The following is a 19,805-nucleotide window of genomic DNA, read 5'->3' as shown; positions in this document are numbered from 1 at the left end:
GAAGTTGCCGACGCCGGTGGTTAGCCAGCCGGGGCGACGTAGATGTACAAGACGGAGAAGAAGGGGCCGTGCTACTGGGATCCGAGATGGACTTGGAGGTTGGAACGGATGGAATTTATACCGGTGGTGCCAAGTTCGTTGAGCAGAGATGAGAACGATGCAGGGGAGGGTAGAGTTGGAATTATTGGAAAAATGCTCTGCTTCCCTGTCACTTCCTTTGTTTAAGTGCTGGGGCACATTTGTTTTGAAGAGTAAAATTTAAAATGTATATTAAAGTAATTCCAAAATATTTGAATTATGTTTGCAGTGGGCATGTTAGAGTATTCTACATGCCTGCATTTTTCATGCAGAAATGACATTCGTGGTGCTATGGACTGAAAAACAAAGTCGGTGCTCTACACAAAATGCAATTTTTGAACATTAATTTTAATATATTTTTTCCCAAAAAAAATATATTTTATCTAATCAAAAGCAGTCATTGCTTCAGAAAAAAATGAACGTAAATAGAACACTTAAAGCAATAGTGCTGCAGGTGAAAAAAGAAAATCAGTTTTTTTTTGTGTTTTCAAATTTACCGTTTATCCCGTACATTCGAGATGGGAAGCAATAGAGCGTATTAGGATATGTGAACGATCATTGGGGAATTCATACCAACTAGAAAGTGATGCGTGCCTTGCTGCGCCGTTTTTCATTATTATTGTAAAACCAATTCTATCTTTTTCTTTTGTTATGTGTCGTTAATAGGCAGAAACATGTATGTAGAACTCTAGACACTTTTCCTTCCTTTATGGTCAAGTTCAAGGCAAAGTCGCCAGCACCGAATGGTGCCTAGCACACATGACACATACTCCCTCCATCCTGTAATATAAGGGCTAGTGTCAGTGGGCGCCTCAAACCCTGCCCCGGTAAAAAAAAAAAGCGACCCTAACGGGCAGTATGGACCGATGAAGCTTGAGATGAAATTATTCAAAAAAGAGCTGAGTAGCCATTAATGCATATTTTGTGTGGGATACAGGGGCTGTTTGGTTAGTTTCCATGTCCGCCCTGCCAAATCCTGGGCGCTATTGGCACGCCAAAATATTGGCGAGGGATTCAGCCGCCCGCGTTTCTGCCAACGATTTGGCTCAAGAGCAGCGGGATGGAGCTGAGGCGGGCCGGCGCACCAAAATTTTGGAGGCGATCCAAGCGGCCAGCCGAAGCCTGGTCAACGACCAATGTTTTGGCTGGGCAGCTCAAGGCTCCAAACCAAACAGCCTCACAATCTATGACAATGAATCATCTCTACAAATATAAGCAAAGAAGATCCATTGTCACAATCATATCTTTCATAAAGTGTGCAATGATGGCTCAAGCTTGCATCATTTACACGGCACAACTATTTAAGCAGGCCGCATCCCACCTCTGGCGCGCGAGGTGGGACTAAACTTACTACTACAAGCTTGTTGTTGGCAGGTTGGCGGCGAAAGAGTCATCTTGTGCCAAGTTCTTTTTGTTGGGAACTCGGCAAAGTAGTGACAATTGGAGTCTTTACCTAGTTTCACCTGCATGAAACTCATCATATATATGTGTTTTTTTTGTTAAAATCAAAAATCTAGGACCCACTCTGGTCAATTTGTATTGGGGTAAGTGAAGTTCAATGCATTCAGGTGATGCATGATGGCTTCAGCTGCTTCTCTCCTACTCTTCCACCCTCTTGACCATCTTTAACTACCTACTCGTCGTTAGCTACAACAATTGCCTCTATGAAGTTCACCGGCTCAGGCGAACTTTTGTCATTCTCATCATTGACGTACTAGCCGAATATGTCTTCCTTCGTCAGGATTCGTATGTATGAAGCTGATATCATAGCCGTGAGCTAAGTGTTGATATGCGCGCTGCATGCAATTGAGGTCCCAGTGTGATAACGACCGAACCTCGTGGTGAGATCCGGTCGGTTGTTGCGGTTCGATCTTTCACGACACTCCACCACCACCAGTAGCAACCTCTCGCCCGCGCACGCGATGTACACGAAGTAGAGGGTTTGAACCTTGCGGCCCAGCACGAGAAAACCAATCTCGACGAAGGTACTCACGCGCAACACAATTTCCACGAAGAGAAAATCGCAACACAGAGGTTTTCTAAAGATCCCTCTAAAACTTGATACGGGTATCTACCCTGAAAAACACATCGTGTCTATTTCAAATAAAAATAACCTGTTTTACATGGCGCACATATATGACCTTATATAGTGGTCGACCAATCTAACTTGCGTGGCAAACTCAACCCATCTATCTTGACCTCTACTAATTTAAACAACTTCTGCCTTTTACATCTCAGCAGATATATCAAATTTAATAAACTGACTAAAACTTGCCTGAATAATCTACTAGGACTCTACCTTGGTAACAACATGGTCGTATACGCTGTTGGTGGCCCCCAGCCAACAGCCTTCAAGGAGAGTTTACGACATGCACAACTTCCTTTGCTCGTACGTTTCTTGAAAGGTAAAAATATGAACAAAAATATTGTGACCAGCCCCCGTCGTCTGAACCATATGCGTGCAGCAAACACATCCTCCACTTTAATTAATTGGTCCCCAGAGTAATAGTATCTCCATCCTCCATGCATGTACGTGAAAAATCTAACTTCCTCACAAGGACCAGTACTCGTTTGTTTATCTGCTAAAATAAATGTCTCTAGCCTGGTTTGACTCTCACGCCTTGTATTTTGCACAATACCAACTGACTCTGGTTCAACCTTAATATTCTCCTCACTAGGATGCATCATATTATCAAGCCGAGCTGCCATAACTTGACCTAGACCAGCGTCTTGTACATCGTGGTGGTCGTCGGTACAAACAACTTTAGCGTTGGTCATATCACAGTGGGTGCCGCAAACCCCGCTGAAACAATCGGGCCGACGGGACGGTAAAAAGCATAGAGCAACAACAAAACTGGAAAAATAAAAATATTAAACAAATAATTTCAAATTAAAAATCTCTTTTATTGGGCTATCAACATACTGAATGAGACACACTCGATGGACAATAATCGATTGATGAAATGCCATCTGGTGTCAAGTTGTCTCATTCACATAGGGAGAATTGATTAACCTAATTCAACAAGAGATAAACTTACTACCGTCAGCCGGGACGAGGCTCCTCTGCCGTTCGGCAGGGTGCCGTTCCATCAGTGACAGGTGGGCTCATTGAAAAACAGGCCCACATGGCAGTGCCACAACTGCAGGCAACGTACGTCAGGGGAGCCGCTTCCCGTCAGCCGACGCGGCTATTTAAGTTGGTGGGCGCACGTCCCTCGGGGCGAAGTGGGATTAAATACAAGTCAAACTTGGCAAAGGTGGGACCGCCGAATTTCTAATTTAAAAATATGAGAAACCGAAAATCTCTACTCCTAATGGAGCAGTTGGTAGGATTGCGTCCACGGTTTATTTTTTTCTGGTTATATTTCGTCTGGTTTATTTTTGTCCGGTTTATTTTCGTCTCATATCCCACCACCATATCTCCTCACATTGATTTTTTTACCCTCACAATAAAAACTTTTCTAACTTTTCCAAAGTTTCCTAACTAGACACGTTATAAACGGGCATGTACCGATAGCACGTTATCAATTAATAAAATTTTGTTTTATGACAATCAATTCCAAATCCTAATTTTCCTAATGCATCGATCTTTGCCTTTTTTAAGTAGTTATTTTGATAGGGAGGGTTTAGCCACGAAAATCATCCCTCCATCTCGGCTGCATCCCTCACCCACGTCGCTGTTGCAGGATATTCATCCGTCATCCTGAGCAATTGGGGCGGCGATGCGGGCGAGCTTCACGATAGTGGGGAGGACCAGGCCGCGGTGAAGGCAGGTCATGCGCTCCTCACGCTCCACGAACGGAACCTGCGCAAGGAGGCGGTAGCGCGGGGTGGCAGCCGGCAATGAGGCGGCCGCGCTACGTGACGAGCTACGGGTCCCCCTTTGTGATGTTTTGGCATCGCTCCTTCATCGCACATCCTCAGGTTCCTCTTGCCCTTCCCTTCCTCTGTCCTCCTCTCCCATCTCTATGCTTTCACGTGCATCCAGTTTTGATTCCTCGTGTGATATATACCAAACATAGGTACGTCAATTCACTTCCTTCCCTTCCCTTCGTCCCTCGGTCCCACGCTCGTGGCGCTGAAGTGGTGGCAATAGGCGATGGCGATGGTGTCGCTGATGGCGGCGAGGACAGCATGTGGCAGCTCCCGAAGCATGAACACGACCGCACCTCGGGCCTGCCGTCTGCCAAGATATGGGTGAGTTCTCGTGCTGCCAACCATAAACCCTCATGTCCTACAAATTCCTCAAACCCTACCGTCTTGATCCCGTCCACGCTCTGATCCAAAGGACGATGCAGCTCTGGCCGATTGACAATGGAGGTTTGGGATCCTTCCTCTCAGCACCCACTCCTGGAAGAATCAGCGGTGCGCCACGCCGATTGAACCCCGTCGAGATCACTCGCCAAGATTGCTATTCTGAAGTTTATTGTAAAGAAAGTGAAGAGTGAGACAGGATCCGTTTATTTTCAACCGGTTTATTTCCATCAAATTACCCCCACCCCCACGCCCACCCACCGAAACGCGCCCAGCGAACCGGGGAGAGATCCATTGATTTGGCTAAGGTAGGAAAGAATCTATTATTTGTTTGCTAAAGCAAATTGCATTAATGGGAGAGATCCGTTGATTTGGCTAAGGTAGGAAAGAATCTATTATTTGTTTGCTAAAGCAAATTGCATTAATGAAAGAGATTCGTTGATTTGGCTAAGATAGGCAAGAATCTATTATTTGTTTTCTAAAGAAAATTGCATTAATGAGAGAGATTTGTTGATTTGGCTAAGATAGGCGGTTTTGAGTAAAGTTATCTTTACTGTAGACATATAATGACAATTAATCAAGTATCAACATCATTGCATGCTTATTGTGTGGAATGTGTGTCCCAATGTTGACAGAAGGTATAAAAAGATTGTCTTGGAATTATTATTGTCTTGGGAAGATATTGCCCTGAATTCTCATTTCTCATCAGAAATTTAGTATCCATTTTCGTTGATCTTATTTGCAACATGTACACGTCAGTAATAATCTAAGGGGGTGCCCTACCGGAGAAGATTATGATAGTTGGACAAGAAACTTGGTACTGTCGTGTAAGGTAAAGGTAGGAGAAATAGGAGATAAAAGCATGCATGGTGGGAGAAGGAAGTCGAATGTCGCATGGTAGCTCAGACATGGAGTGTGGAAGAAAGACAATGACGAGATGTATGTATCTACTAGATCATGACCATGAGATATCATCCCATAGAAATGACCTTTGACTCTCATGTCACATGAATTTTCTCTTTGTATATATATATATTTGTTAATCCGTGGCAACGCACGGACACTTAGCTAGTGTTTACTGAGTTTCTAACTGACGAAACTCGGCAACAAAGGCCACCGTCATGGCTCCGTCAACTGTTGCAAAGTGTGCCCCACATGTCAGTGTTTGCCGAGTTTGTTCCATCGGGAACTCGGTGAACTTGTGATTCCGCTGAGTTATTTTTGTTCACCGAGTCATTTTTCATCAGAACTTGGCAAAGGCACAACTATGCTGAGTTTCTTCTCGCCGCTGAGTAGGATATCAGATCAAACTCGGCAGAAAGAAGTTCGCCGTGTTCCTGATAGAATGAACACGGGACAAAACCAGATTCTAGTAGTAGTGATACTACGTTTTGATAGTTCAATATGTCATATATTTAGGAATGGAGGGAGTAATATCGGAGAGTGGCGTTTTGGCTCCTAGGTGCATATGCACCCATTGTCGAAATCCAAATTCCTAGAAGTTAAAAAATTCGAAACAAAAATCCCGCGTGTATATCCGGACATTTTATGTGCGTTCACAAGGTTTCGGTGAAAAACGACGTTTTTTGTGGCTTGTGTAAAAAAGACAATTTCTGATGCTTCATTTTAACTATTCACGAGGCATTTCTTTATCTTTTTTACACAAGCCACAAAAAACGTCGTTTTTCACTGAAACCTTGTGAACGCACATAAAATGTCCGGATATACACGCAGGATTTTTGTTTCGAATTTTTTAACTTCTCGGAATTTGGATTTCGACAATGGGTGCATATGCACCTAGGAGCCAAAGGCAATTACCGGTAATATCGTAGCTAGAGTAGTGTATGCATAAGGAGTTACATGTATAATTGGTTTGCTTTGAGCTGATGAATAATGCTGATCGTCAGCTGAATGCAGAGTTTTTTTTTTTCCTTTTTTCTTTTGCGCGTTCGTTCAGCTGCAGAGTTGACTGACTTGGAAAGACCACTGGTGGCTGGGAGTCAAGCTTCCTCACTCTCACTCCTCTCCTCTGCTCCCCCGCCGCCGCCACCTCGCTCGCTCTCCTCCTCCGCCGCCGTCTCCTCCCAAACGCCCACCACATCACTGGACCACGAAATCTTGCGAATCGAGCCGCCCACCACATCCATTGCTCGATCCTCCTCTTCCTCGATCCGCTTTTGCTCCACTCACAGTCCCAGCACCAAGACGGATTTTACATAGATGCAGTGGTGAGCTAGGGGCACAGCATTGCCATCAGTCCATGGCGGTGGTGAGCGCCGCGCACGGCGCCTTTGGGCCCCTGCTCGGGAAGCTCACGGCCTTGCTCGCCGACGAGTGCGGCCGGCTGAAAGGGGTCCGCCGCGAGATCCGCTCCCTCAGATCCGAGCTCGCCAGCATGCACGCCGCGCTCAAGGAGTACACCAAGCTGGACGACCCCAACCACCAGGTCAAGGCCTGGATCTCGCTGGTCAGGGAGCTGGCCTACGACACCGAGGACGTCTTCGACAAGTTCATCCACCACCTCGGCGACAGCCAAGACCATGGCGGATTCAAGGACTTGTTCCGCAAGACCGTTCGCCGTCTCAAGACACTTGGAGCCAGGCACGGAATCGCCGGCGAGATCCACGACCTCAAGGACCGCATCAGGCAGGTGAAAGAGCTCAAGGATTGTTACAAGCTGCTGAATGATGCTCCTTCGAGCACCGCCGGCCCTCCAGCCGTGGATCCGCGGCTGCACGCACTTTTTGCCGATGAGGCACACCTTGTGGGCGTCGACGGTCCAAGAGACCATCTTGCCAAGTGGATGTTGGAAGAAGCAAACACATCGCCCAAACATTGCAAGGTCTTGTCTATTGTTGGGTTTGGTGGTTTGGGCAAAACAACGCTGGCAAATGAGGTTTGCCGCAAGATTCAAGGGAAGTTTGATTGCAAGGCTTTCGTGTCGGTCTCGCAAAAACCAGATATAAAGAAGATTATCAAGGATGTGATCTCTCAAGTGTCATGCCAAGGTGGATCCACAAAAGATACCAGTGATTGGGATGAAATGAAGTATATTTCAGAGCTAAGAGTACTACTACAAAATAAAAGGTAACCTCGACCCTTATTATTCCCGTTGAAGGATGTGCCTGCCATCCATGCTTCTCAATATTTCATCCACTTATCTGGGATCCAGTAAATGCACAATATTATTTCCCGTTTGTGATCCGGTAATTAGAATTGACATCATCTACTAATTTTTTAGGTATCTCATCATCATCGATGATGTATGGTCTACGCAAGCATGGCAAGCTATCAAGTGTGCTTTTCCAGAGAATAATTGTTCTAGCAGAATTATAGCTACTACACGCATCATTGAAGTAGCAAAGTCATGTTGTCCAGACGATGATGACCGTGTGTATCAATTGGAAGCCCTAAGTGATCTCCACTCCAGAAGATTGTTTTTCAAAAGATTATTTGGCTCTGAGGAACATTGCCCTGACATGTTGAAGGAAGTTTCTAATAAAATCCTAAAGAAATGTGGAGGCCTACCATTGGCAATTATCAGCATATCTGGTTTGCTAGCAAACCGACCAGCCATCAAGGAAGAATGGGAGAAGGTTAAGAGGTCAATTGGTACTGCACTGGAGAAAACTAACAGTCTAGAGGGCATGAGTAGCATACTATCTCTTAGCTACAATGATCTTGCACCTCGTCTCAAGACTTGCTTGCTGTACCTAAGTTTGTTTCCCGAAGACCATGTGATTGACAGAGATAGGCTAGTGAGGCGATGGATCGCAGAAGGCTTCATCTCTGAATATCGTGGACAGAGCAAGCAAGAGGTTGCGGAGACTTACTTCTATGAGCTGATCAATAAAAGCATGGTCCAACCGGTGGGCATTTGGTATGATGGAAAGGTCCATGCCTGTCGAGTCCATGATATGATGCTCGAAATTATTATTTCAAAATCAGCTGAAGATAATTTTACCACTGTGGTAGGTGGAGGTCAAACTAGTTTGGCCAATCATCAAGGTTCAATTCGGCGGCTATCAATCCAGCACATTGACAAGAAACTTGCATCTGAACTGGCAAATGTAGATCTAAGCCATGTTCGAACTTTGATAGTAATGCCATCATGTTGCGTCACACACTTGCCCAGCCTTGATCGGTTTGAAGCTTTACGTGTTCTGGATTTTGAAGGTTGTGGGGATTTAAAGGACTATGATATGAAAGGAATGGAAAAATTATTCCAGCTAAAGTACCTCAGCTTTAGGGGCACAGGTATATCAAAGCTGCCATCAGGGATCGTCATGCTAGGTAATCTAGAGACACTAGATCTTAGGAATACACATGTGCGTGAGTTGCCTGCTGGAATTACTCGGCTCACTACACTACAACACCTAATTGGATATCTGAACAAACTACCAAACGGGATTGGGGGCATGAGGAATTTACAGGAGATGCCAATATTTGTTATTATCTCGCAAGAAACAGATGTGTTGGAGGATCTCCGGAACCTGACAAGTTTGGAGGAACTCTATGTGGATCTTGGTGATGAAGTCTCTTGCGAGGACAAGAGATGTGAACAAGAGGCGTTCCTCTCCTCACTGTGCAAGCTTGGCACCTGCAAACTCTGTGATTTGGAAATACGAGCATACCGTGGTTCCCTCGACTTCTTAGATTCCTGGTCGCCTCTGCCATCTTCTCTTCAAAGGTTTTCGGCGACCAGCCCCGATTCGTTGACAAATGTTCCAAAGTGGATTACACCAGCACTCACCAACCTTGCCAACCTGAGCATCAGCTTAACTGAACTGACGGAAGATGGGCTGCTTGCTCTTAGGAAGCTCCCATCCTTACTTCGCCTGACACTACGGCCATCAAAGAAGTTTTTTGGCACAGTCCAAGCCACTTCTTTCCCAAACCTGAAGGTGCTTTACTTTGGAAAACCTGAACAATTATATGTTTCGTTCGTGAAAGAGTCTGCACCCAAGCTTGAGGAACTTATCAACATGCCATTCAGTGTGTCGGCTGCAAAAGCTGATAAATTCTATTTAGGCATACATCATCTCCCATGTCTCAAATTAGCTCACATAGTGCTTGATAAGAAAGAGGCGACACGGTCAGAATGCAAGGCTGCTGCTGCTGCGATCAGGAAAGAAGCAGGTGCCAATTCCAACCACCCTGCAGTTTATTTTGAGGGGGAACCAGCGGAAGAGACTGGTGGTATCGCTGATGAGGATTAAAGTGCTCACAGCCTGCAAGAGGTACCAATACATATTCTAATCATCTGCCCATTCTTTTTTAGAATATCGTCCCATTTTAATTCTCTCCACCGAAATACAGTACATCTATATATATCCCAACCCAAGCTGCTTCTGGTTTCCTCAAATTCACATGTTTTACTCTTCTCCTTTTGCCGATCCAGGATATGTTGTGCGGCTGGATTGCTTGGTTGCAGTGTCACAGCGAAGAAGATATGTTGTGCGGCTAGTTAATATTCATTGCACTTTCAATCTCAACTTAATCAGAAACAGAAAAGCCTCCTGGAAAAAGTATTCTCGAGTCTCAACTGAAGTTGCTACATGCACTCTGTTTGACTGCTTCTGTCCCTTACTTTGAGGATTCAGAATTAAGCTCTGTTTTTGCCTCCGTCTGCCAGAACTTGGAGTCTGAAAGCATTCGGCTCTATTAAATTCAGGGTATTTTTATTGTCTGAATATTTGATTTGTGTTTTCCTATGATGCATGGAAATTTGTAATCTCTGTCGGATTAAGGATTATTTACCTGTGTGGGTTCTGCTTTACATATATGAAAATGATGCTTGGTTTCCCTTGTTCCAAATGCAAATCTTTTGAATGATCCTACTGTGATCGTGTTCACTTGTGCTGGAACAGTTTGCTACAAAAGCATGGATGCTGCTGCCGCATATATACAACAACTGAAACTGAAGATGGAGTACCATTTTGGCTGCTACAAAAGCACGGATGCTGCTCCAAAACGCAAGCAGGCGCCGCCGATAACTGGTTGATGGCCGTCCCGGCGGTTATGCTCCCTCACCTTGCCGACCTGTGCATCAGCTTAACTGAACTGACACAAGATGCTCGCCTGAAACTAACGGCCATTAAAGGAGTTTGTTGGTACAGTCCAAGGCATTTCTTTCCCAAGTCTCAAGGTTTTGGAGTTGGGATTTAAGATGGAAGGAGCATAGATTACGTTCGTGAAATGGTCGGCGCCCAGGATTGTCGAACTTACCATGCCATTTAGTGTGTCGGCGGCAAAAGCTGATGGCTTCTATTCAGGCATTTGCATTCAGGGTCATTTTTATGTTTGTTCCTCTAAAAAAGAAGTTATGTTGAATTACTGTGCCGTGAACATGGCAGATCCACCATGGAACTCAATCGTGTATCTGCAATGTGTTATTATTCGTCAGTTTTTGTTCTAACAAAAGCGCGCTGTGAATGATGCTCTTGACGTTTTCAGGTGAAGTATCATGGAACGAATTTTGATGTGCTCCAAGTTGAATGACCCCATCTCCGTGTGTATGTACGTACTTGTATCGGAATAATTAAGTTGGATGATAGTATGAAAGAAGGTGCTGCATGGCTTTCCCTTATTCCATTGTGTTGATGGATCTCCAGAATGATACTATTGTAGTGTGATCAGTTGTATTTGTGCTGAAACAGTTGGATACAAAAGCATGCATGCTGGCTGGTGCTGCATATATACCGTAACTGAAGATGAAACGGAATTACCCATCTTACTCTGCTTCCTCTGCTTTCTCGCGTTGCTTCCTAGTTACTCCCTCCGTAAACTAATATAAGAGCGTTTAGATCACTAATATTAGTTTACGGAGGGAGTACTAGTATATGCTTTCGTAGCTGACATGATGAATTGTGTTGTTCCCTATGCTGTACTTGGAACTAAAATATAATCTACTAGTTCTAGCGACAGTGCTGCTCTCACGGGCAGATAGATGAAAAAGCATGGTCAACTAGCTATGTAGCCCAATTGTACAACAGCCGCATACACCTTATCCGATCCCTCAAACATCCACAAATATGGCGAATCTAGCAATGGGGCATCATAAGGAACGTGTAGATACAAAATGTTGATTTTGAGGAACTTGCAACAGGACTGATTTCCCATTCCTTCTTGCTGGATATGTCTTGACCCCATACCTGGAAATAGTGAAAGTCTGATCAAAGTAAAAATTGCTTGCAACCATTAGCAAGCCCTAGGGCGAAAGCAACACAAGTAGCATGCCACATTTTCTGCAAATTAAACATATCACATGCTTATCTGACATACAGGTTAATTCGGATGCATACATAAACCAAATGATGTAGTATTACATAGCAACTACCGTGGTACAGAAGAAGACAAACCTATTTATTTATCGCCTATAGCTCTTCTAGAATATGGTTAATGAAATTCGCCTAAAGATCCATTTGTCTGCCATGAAAAACAACATCTGACATATAAGGTTATAAACAATAGAATTTTGCTCGATACCTTCGATAGACACGCAAACTCCACCCCTAAAACAGAAGTTGTTCGACATAAAAGATGAGCATATGGAATGTTTGACAGTTCAGTAGCAATAACAATTGATTAAGCCAACGATGCTACTTTTCTGGAGTTTTCACTTAGTCAACCACCAATAGTCAGTCCCAGAAGCAACATCATCCAAGACACCATACATTTCAAAACCCGTGGCAAAATTATGAAGCATGCACCTGAAGAAAGGATAGAAGAAATTCATTAACCAGAGAAGGGAAAAGATGACAAATATTCTTTTTGAACTGAACAGATGGTGTGTTGACAGGAATGGGGAGATGACTTTCCAGATGTAGGGGACACAATAGAACTCATCAGAATTCATCCATAGTGGTTTCTGGAACTGATCAGCATACATACAGATCAAGAAAAATCATTCAGTCAACAGGAAGAGAACGTAACCAACAGAGAATCCGAACATGCTTGTTTCAAAAGAGCGTAGAGTGTAATCCTACAACACGATGCTGCACACAAGTATTTACAAACGTATATCAAATGCTGGACCAATTTCACATTTTACAAGTGGAAAGGATGGAATGTCATCTTGTTACAAAAGTTGTATATCAAATATGTATGGGCCAATTTCACAATGATGCACTCAGGATGCATTGCATAATGGCATGGCAGGTCTTTCAACTATTTCATATAGGGGAACAAGGAAGTAAAATAAATAGGCCAACTGGTATATATATGGTGATTTTCAAAGCAAATTGTAAAACATGAGCATTAGTACTCCCTCCGTCCGAAAATACTTGTCCTAGAAATGATTGTATCTAGACTTATTTTAGTTATAGATACATCCATTTTATCAATTTGTAGGACAACTATTTCCGGACGGAGGGAGTATTTCTTAAGAAGGGGAGCCTTGTCGCAGTGGTAAAGCTGCTGCCTTGTGACCAAGAGGTCACGGGTTCAAGTCCTGAAAACAGCCTCTTACAGAAATGTAGGGAAATGCTGCGTACTATAGACCCAAAGTGGTCGGACCCTTCCCCGGACCCTGCGCAAGCGGGATCTACATGCACCGGGCTGCCTTTTTTTTTAGGGAGTATTTCTTAGGAAGCAGCACGGAAATTCAGTGGATCTTTTCACACCATTGAACAACATTCACGACTTTCATCTTTGATCCATGTTTCAGGTGGGCAAAACAGCAAACAGCTGGGGGCACGGGCAAGGGACCTCACCTTGGGCGCTAGTTCATGGAACGGGTTGCCGAACACGTCGTTGGCGTCCTCCAACCCTTGGACATGCCCCGGCACCGCGTCCACCAACTTCCGTCCACCAACTTCTCCACCTTAGGCTGTCATTCAGCGGCGGCCACGAATGACAGCCTAAACCATCATCACATCAAAAGGTTCAATGAAGCGACCTGGAGATGAGATTGCGCGCGTCACAGCTTGGAGACGCCTTGAGACGACATCCTTCTAAACTCGTGCACATATTTGTAATCGTAAATATTTTTCAAATCGGTGAACACTTTCAATTTTTTTTGAGCATTTACTAAATCAAGAATTTTTTTAATTCACGAATATTTTATACTGTTTGCACACAAGTTTTTAAAATTTGAACATTTTTTAAACGATTTTATTGAATCGGCGAACATTTCTACAATTTACGAATATTTTTTTTGGAAATTGGTGGAACAATTTTTAAAATTAACGAACATTGTTTTGATTTAACACTCTTTTTTGAAATACATGATCATTTTCTGAATCAACGACATTTTATGAATGAATAAACTATTTCGTAACTCACAAACTGTTTTCGAATTATTAAGATATTTTCCATTCATCAACTTTTTTTGAATTGGTGAAATTTTGTTTGATTTTATTAACATTTTTTAATAAATGAACCTTTTAGATATTCATGAACATTTTTTGATTTCCCAAATATTATTTTTCAAAACTTTGAACATTTCTAGAGTAAGCAAACATTGTTTACAAAATTGTGAACATTTTTGAATCCACAAACATTTTATGATTTATTAAACATTTCATTTCAAAATTCTCATTTTTTTAAAAATTTCTTGGAAATTTTCCAAAGTCCCAAATTATTTAAAGTAATGAAAACGGAAAAGAAGAGGAAAAAAGAAAAACAAAATTTAAAAAACAGGCCGCCCGGACGTGGGTCGGCCCAAATGATGTGTTGCGTCTTCTACCAGTGCGCAGAGCGCAGTACACGTTCCAACGCGCAAACCCAAAGTGTCTGCACGTGTCTGTTTGGTTCGAAATGGATACAAATGATGGCCCAATGTACCGACCCAAGCGGACAAGCATTTTTTTTTGTCCATGCACAACCTTCTTCATTCCCAAATTTGAGCCTAATTTGCGCCGGCGCGGACACGGAGCAAACTTGCGCACGCCCGCCCTTGTCCTCCCCATGTGGCAGATTCATCCCCGTTTTCCTCCCATTCCCAAAACCCTCTCGCTCGCTCGCTCGATCTCCCGCCCTCTCGCCATAGCAGAAGCGTTCAACCCCGCCGCCACCGGCCTCGCCTCCACCGTCAACAAGCCCTGCGCTGCAGACCAAGAAGAAGGAGCTGACAGACACACTATGGGGCGCTCAGTCAGCAAATAGGGCTGGCCTAAGGAAGGTGCGGGCCGACAAGGCGGGAGCTTGGACGCCGTCGCCCTACACGAGGCCTACATTATGGAGAACAAGGCCCTTGACGTTGCGGCCATGCCGCATGCCCTCCTCTACCTAGGGTTCGACAACGGCCTAGCGCAACATGGCCTCGTCACTGCCCCCATGGCCGCAGCCAGCACGGGATCGTCGGTGGTCCACCCGCCACGGGGTGAGTCGCCGCGCACATCCACTACATCGCAGACGCCCCGCTTCCATCACCAGCCTCAAGCCACCCGTTTTATCTACCTCTCCTGCGGACTGCTCACCAGAGCATGAACTTTGGGGTTTATTTGTAGGTCTGGCATGGGAGCGGGCACGAACTGGGGACACTGGCCTTTTTTAGATTACTTCTGCTTTTGGACGCCGACGAAAAATGGGTCAGCTGGTTGGGCGCACCGGTCGGACACAGGCGGGCATGTATCCAACAGCCGACCCAAACGGACGAAAAACGTACAAACCGCGCGTCCATTTGGGTCGGCACGCTGGAGTTGCTTGTAGTCCTTTCTAGAATCGACGGCAACGGCGTTTTTTTAGATAGGCGGCAACTGTTTTTTAAGCCGGCGGCGGATGGGCTTGTTGAGCCGGCAGACAACCAGGGCCGACGCCTATCTGGAAGCAACCCGCTCCTTAAAAAAGGTACACTTTTCCCCTGTTTTAGGGGGTGTTTTATCACGTTATGGGGAATTTGATCCATAGGAGGGGATTTGAGGGGAAAGGTATACTTTTCTCTAGAAAAAAGTAGCGGCGGCGGGTGAACAAATTGCGGAGGGCGCCTCTATTCCCCGTGCGCACATCCCACCAAGCCCCAGCGCGGGGTTTGGGCCGACCCATATGCGGGGTGCACACCCCTTGTTATTTTTCTTTGGATTTAGTTTTTATCTTATGTATTTGTTTTTTTGCTTCTCTAAAAATGTTCGGGGTTTTAAAAATTGAATTAAAAAAGAATCATGAATTTTAAAAATGTTCGGGGCGTTTCAAATAATATTCGCGCTTTCAAAATTTGTTAAGAATTTTAAAAATGTTCATGTCTTCAAAAAATGCTACACAAATACAAAAATTTGATTCAAAATATAATTGGTTTCAAATTTTTGTTTGTATTTTCTGATTTTCTTTGAAATTACAAACATTTAGTATCTTTCAAAAAAGGTTTGAATATTTTTTAAATTTTCGTGTTCTGCATTTTCTTTGCTCTTTGAAAATGGTTCGTGTTTTGACATTTTGAGCAATTTTAAAGGACACAAATATATATTTTTAAATTTATGTTCAATTTTTTTGAAAATGTGAATATTTATGTTTTATGAATAAAATTTGAGAATGTGATTTTTTTTGAAGTTTTAAAAATAAATTAAAATCTTAAACTTTTTTGTGAAAATAAACAAAAGACAAACAAAACGAAATAGTAGAAAAAATATTGGTTCAGCAATGGACCTGCCTAGCGAAACCGAGGGCTTCTGCGAATTGAAGAATAAGAAGAAAAGGAAAAAAGAAGTAGATAGACACATGTGTTAAGATGTCCTAGTTGGTTTGCCCGGTTCTCTCTGAATGAAGAGCTGGTGAGCTCATGAGTTCAATTCACATTGTCCACACTCTTTTTGAAGTTTAGAAACAAAGAGGAAAAAAAACTATGGAGAGGTCATGAGTTCAAGTCACGCCGCCTCACACGGGCCTCCTTTCGGGAGTGGCGGAACGCAAGCTGTACGACCATCTCTTCCTCAGGCCACATAGGATGAGCTCGAGGTTGATGGATCTGAAGGTGAAAGACTCAGATTCGCTGCCCGCCACGCCGGAGAAGGCTAGATGTAAGCTTGGATGGCGGAGGGGAGTGAAGGAAAGTGGAGTGAAATGGCTAGGATTTGGTCCGACGAACGGATGGGGAGGAATATATATGGAGCTGGGTGGGGCCAACGTGGGCTGGGGACGACGTGGCGGGTGCCTCATATCCGTCGCATATTTGGGCTAGATATGAGGGGTGCCGGTCAGGCAGGGCCGGTTGCCCGGACGTTTGAGGCGGGTTTGAGAAGTCCGGATGTAGATGCTATAAGGAGTTACATGTATATCAAAGAAGTGATGAATAATGCTGATCGTCAGCTGAAGGCAGAGTTTTTTTGTTTTTCTTTTGAGCGTTCAGCTGCAGAGTTGACTGACTTGGCTGCAGTGGCGGAGCTTAGTGGAGAGCAACCTGGGCCATTGCCCCCCCAGCCTATGAGAAAACTAGCATATATCCCCTAGTATTCAGCCCATATGCCCAGTTAAAATCAGCCTAAACTCATATTTCTTGCCCCTCCAGCCCATTTGCCCCTCCATAAAATCAGCCCAAGCTCCGCCACTGCTTGGCTGGGTCAAGCTTGACTGAACGACCCAACCTAGCTCGCCCTCTTCCTCACTCCTCTCCTCTGCTCCGCCGCCACCGCCACTTTCGCTCTCTCTCTCACTTCCTACATATGTGCGTGCGTTGATCTTAGGAATACATATGTGCGTGAGTTGCCTGCTGGAATTAGTCGGCTCACTACACTACGACACCTAATCGGATTTATGACCTGCGTGAGTTGCCTGCAGCTACCAAAAGGGATTGGGGGCATGAGGAACTTACAGCTGATGCCAAGATTTATTATTACCTCGCAAGAAACAGATGTGTTGGAGGATCTCGGGAACCTGACAAGTTTGGAGGAACTCAATGTGAATCTTGGTAATCAAGTATCTAGCGAGGACAAGAGATGTGAAAAAGAGGCGTTCCTCTCCTCACTGTGGAAGCTTGGCACCTGCAAACTCCGGTCTTTGGATATAGATGCGTTCTGTGGTTCCCTCGACTTCTTAGATTCTTGGTCCCCTATGCCATCTTTTCTTCAAACTGAAGCTGCTTCTGGATTACTAAAATTCACATGTTCTGATGTGTTTTCCTTTTGATGCCCAGGATATATTGTGTGGCTGGAGCTTGCTTGCTTGGAAGGTTCAGGCGACAACATGAAAAACTGAAGCTGAAAACAGATATATACTTGCCTCCTAAAAATGGTGGTCTCGAGATTCTCTCAACTGGACGTTGCTACTTGCTATATACACTGTGTTTGATTTCCTCCGTTTCTTACTTTGATGATTCAGACCTAAACTCTATCACTTCTGAATACCTAGGCTGTTGTTGTTAATTCGCTTATACTCGGTTCCCTGTAAGCTCCATTTGCATTCAGGGTCATTTTTTTTGCTGAACACTTGATTTGTGTTTCCCTTGTTCCATAAAAAGGTTTTGTTGAATTACTGCAGGTGTTTGTAGAGGCCGCGCGCCTTCTGGCCGAGAATGCCGAGAAGAGGCCGCGCGCCTTGTGGCCGCTTGTAGGTGTTTCAGTTCAGGGTACTCTGTTTCCTCTCCTCTGCTCTTGGTAACCAAGGCCATCAAAGAAGTTCGTTGGTACAGAGTCCAAGCCACTTCTTTCCCAATTCTGAAGGTCTTCGGCTTGCAAAGAACTCAACAAGTATATGTTTCGTTCGTGAAAGGGTCTGCGCCCAAGCTTCAGGAACTTAGCAACATGCCATTCAGTGTGTCGGCTGCCAAAGCTAATAAATTCTATTAAGGCATTCATCATCTCCCATGTCTCAAACGAGCTTACATATGGCTTGATGACGAAGGTGCGACACCTTCAGAAAGCAAGGCTGCAGCTGCTGCCAATCCCAACCATCCTCAAGTTACTTTTCGGGGGAAACCAGCTGAGGGAGAGGACGATGAAGAGAGCGGTGGTAGTGGCGAGGAGAAGAGCAAGGAAGATGGTGACGCCGATGAGGTAGTAATTGACATTCTAATCTCTTTTGAAAGCATCTTCACATTTTTATTTTCTGCACCAATTGATATCCCGAGCTGCTTCTGGTTTCCTCAAATTCACATGTTTTACTGTTTTCGTTTTGCCGGCTGGATCACTTGGTTGAGTGTCACAGCGAAGGAGACATGATGCTAGTTAATCTCAACTCAAGCTGAAACAGAAGTCGCTACTACATGCACTCTGTTTGATTACATCCGTCCCTTACTTTGAGGATTCAGATTTCAGCTCTGTTTTTGCTAATAATTAAGGAAGCCCCTGTCGGAACTTGGAGTCTGAAGCCCTAAGCTCTATTAAATTCGGGAATAATTTGTCTGAATGCTTGAATGTTCCAAGTCAAAGGACTCCATCTGTATGTGGTATGCACGTACTTGTGTTGGAGTGTTAATCACATATACTGAGCCTCGGTTAGTAGATTATATTATAGGAACATGTAGTATTTTGTTTCGGCAGTTAACTCTTGTAATCTCTATTTGCGTCCAGGATTATTTACGCTGAATACTTTCTAATGATGGACATGTATTGTTGATTATATTCTTGCACGCCTACTGTTTTTTCTTTTATGAATGCTTACTTGCGTACGCGTGCCTGGGACAAATTTCAGGCCTAGTTGATGTGCAGAATGTTATGTGTGGCGGAGCAAGTACAGAGTAGAGTTGCAGTTTGCTCATACCGTTGCCAGGTCTCTGACAAAATTCGGTGAACACGATTTAGGCGGTTCACTGAAAAGTCGGCTGTGGAGTTGACTACTTAACCCATGTATAATAAGCACATTCATATGTGATTGAGAAGTTAATCAGAAAAAGGAAGGGGAAAAAAAGGGCATTCGTTGACCCGACATTTGAATACTTACTTCCTCCATTTTAAAATAGATGACTCAATTTTATACTAACTTTATTAACACAGAAATAATAGTAGTAAAGCATAGTAGTAAAACAGAATATTAGTATTCAAATGTCCATCAGATCCTGCTGCAAAGCGGCCGGATTAGCCGGCGTTTTAAGTTGATCGTTGCAGAAAAATGCAACCACCTCCCAGCCCTGGACCTCATCGTCGATCAGTAGTTTCAGGATGGCCCTCCGCGAAGCTCCACAAGTTCTGACGATTCTATTCTAGCGTCTCACACGCACCAGATGTGCCACCAGACCAGCATCACACCACTGCTAAGGTCGTAAACAACAGATTTTTTGTCGATACTCCATCCCAAACCAGATGTTGTTTGACGTACAATTAGAAACAAACCAGTGAAAGTATTTCCAAAATGGAAAAAGGATGGAATATCATCTTGATACAAAAGTATATCAAATGGAAAAAGGATGGAAAACAAACCAATTTAACGTTTTACAGCTCTGGAAAATCTCTAAGTCTACGGAGAAGCACGCTAACCAACTAGAACATCCTAATGCCGGTGAACAAAAACAAAAAAAACAGCTCTGGAATATCTCTAAGTCTAAGGAGAAGCACGCTAACCAACTAGAACATCCTAATGCCGGTGAACAACCCCCTTTTCGAAAA

The 19,805-nt window shown here is 44.1% G+C and overlaps 1 protein-coding gene and 1 long non-coding RNA gene across 3 annotated transcripts; both read left to right on the top strand.

Moving 5' to 3' along the window:
• Positions 1-6,315: 6,315 nt before the first annotated feature.
• Positions 6,316-10,693, top strand: LOC123087444 (disease resistance protein RGA5). 2 transcript variants are annotated; one of them, XR_006441349.1, is made up of 4 exons: positions 6,316-7,419; positions 7,574-9,572; positions 9,734-10,007; positions 10,203-10,693. XR_006441349.1 is itself a non-coding variant. In XM_044509453.1 (3 exons), exons 1-2 carry the CDS (start codon positions 6,593-6,595, stop codon positions 9,549-9,551), a joined length of 2,805 nt encoding a protein of 934 aa, XP_044365388.1. In that variant the 5' UTR covers positions 6,316-6,592; the 3' UTR covers positions 9,552-9,572; positions 9,734-10,149. The 2 variants fall into 2 exon arrangements, 1 of the variants encoding a protein (XP_044365388.1); XM_044509453.1 differs by lacking the exon at positions 10,203-10,693 and having other exon boundaries at positions 9,734-10,149.
• A 6,147-nt stretch (positions 10,694-16,840) lies between these two features.
• On the top strand, positions 16,841-18,819 carry LOC123087446 (uncharacterized). The gene is made up of 2 exons (XR_006441350.1): positions 16,841-18,257; positions 18,409-18,819. It is a non-coding gene; the product is annotated as an uncharacterized lncRNA (long non-coding RNA).
• Positions 18,820-19,805: the final 986 nt, after the last annotated feature.

This window comes from Triticum aestivum, chromosome 4A (assembly GCF_018294505.1).
Source record: "Triticum aestivum cultivar Chinese Spring chromosome 4A, IWGSC CS RefSeq v2.1, whole genome shotgun sequence".
NCBI classification, from domain to species: Eukaryota; Viridiplantae; Streptophyta; class Magnoliopsida; order Poales; family Poaceae; genus Triticum; species Triticum aestivum.
The sequence above is the reverse complement of the archived record's forward strand: the minus strand, read 5'-3'. Positions and strand labels throughout refer to the sequence as shown.

Excerpts from the sequence above, each read along its gene's own strand:
- LOC123087444 (XM_044509453.1), top strand. The coding sequence starts at position 6,593 with ATGGCGGTGGTGAGCGCCGCGCACGGCGCCTTTGGGCCCCTGCTCGGG. Across the intron at positions 7,420-7,573 it reads GTACTACTACAAAATAAAAG|GTATCTCATCATCATCGATG; the intron begins GTAACCTCGACC and ends CTAATTTTTTAG.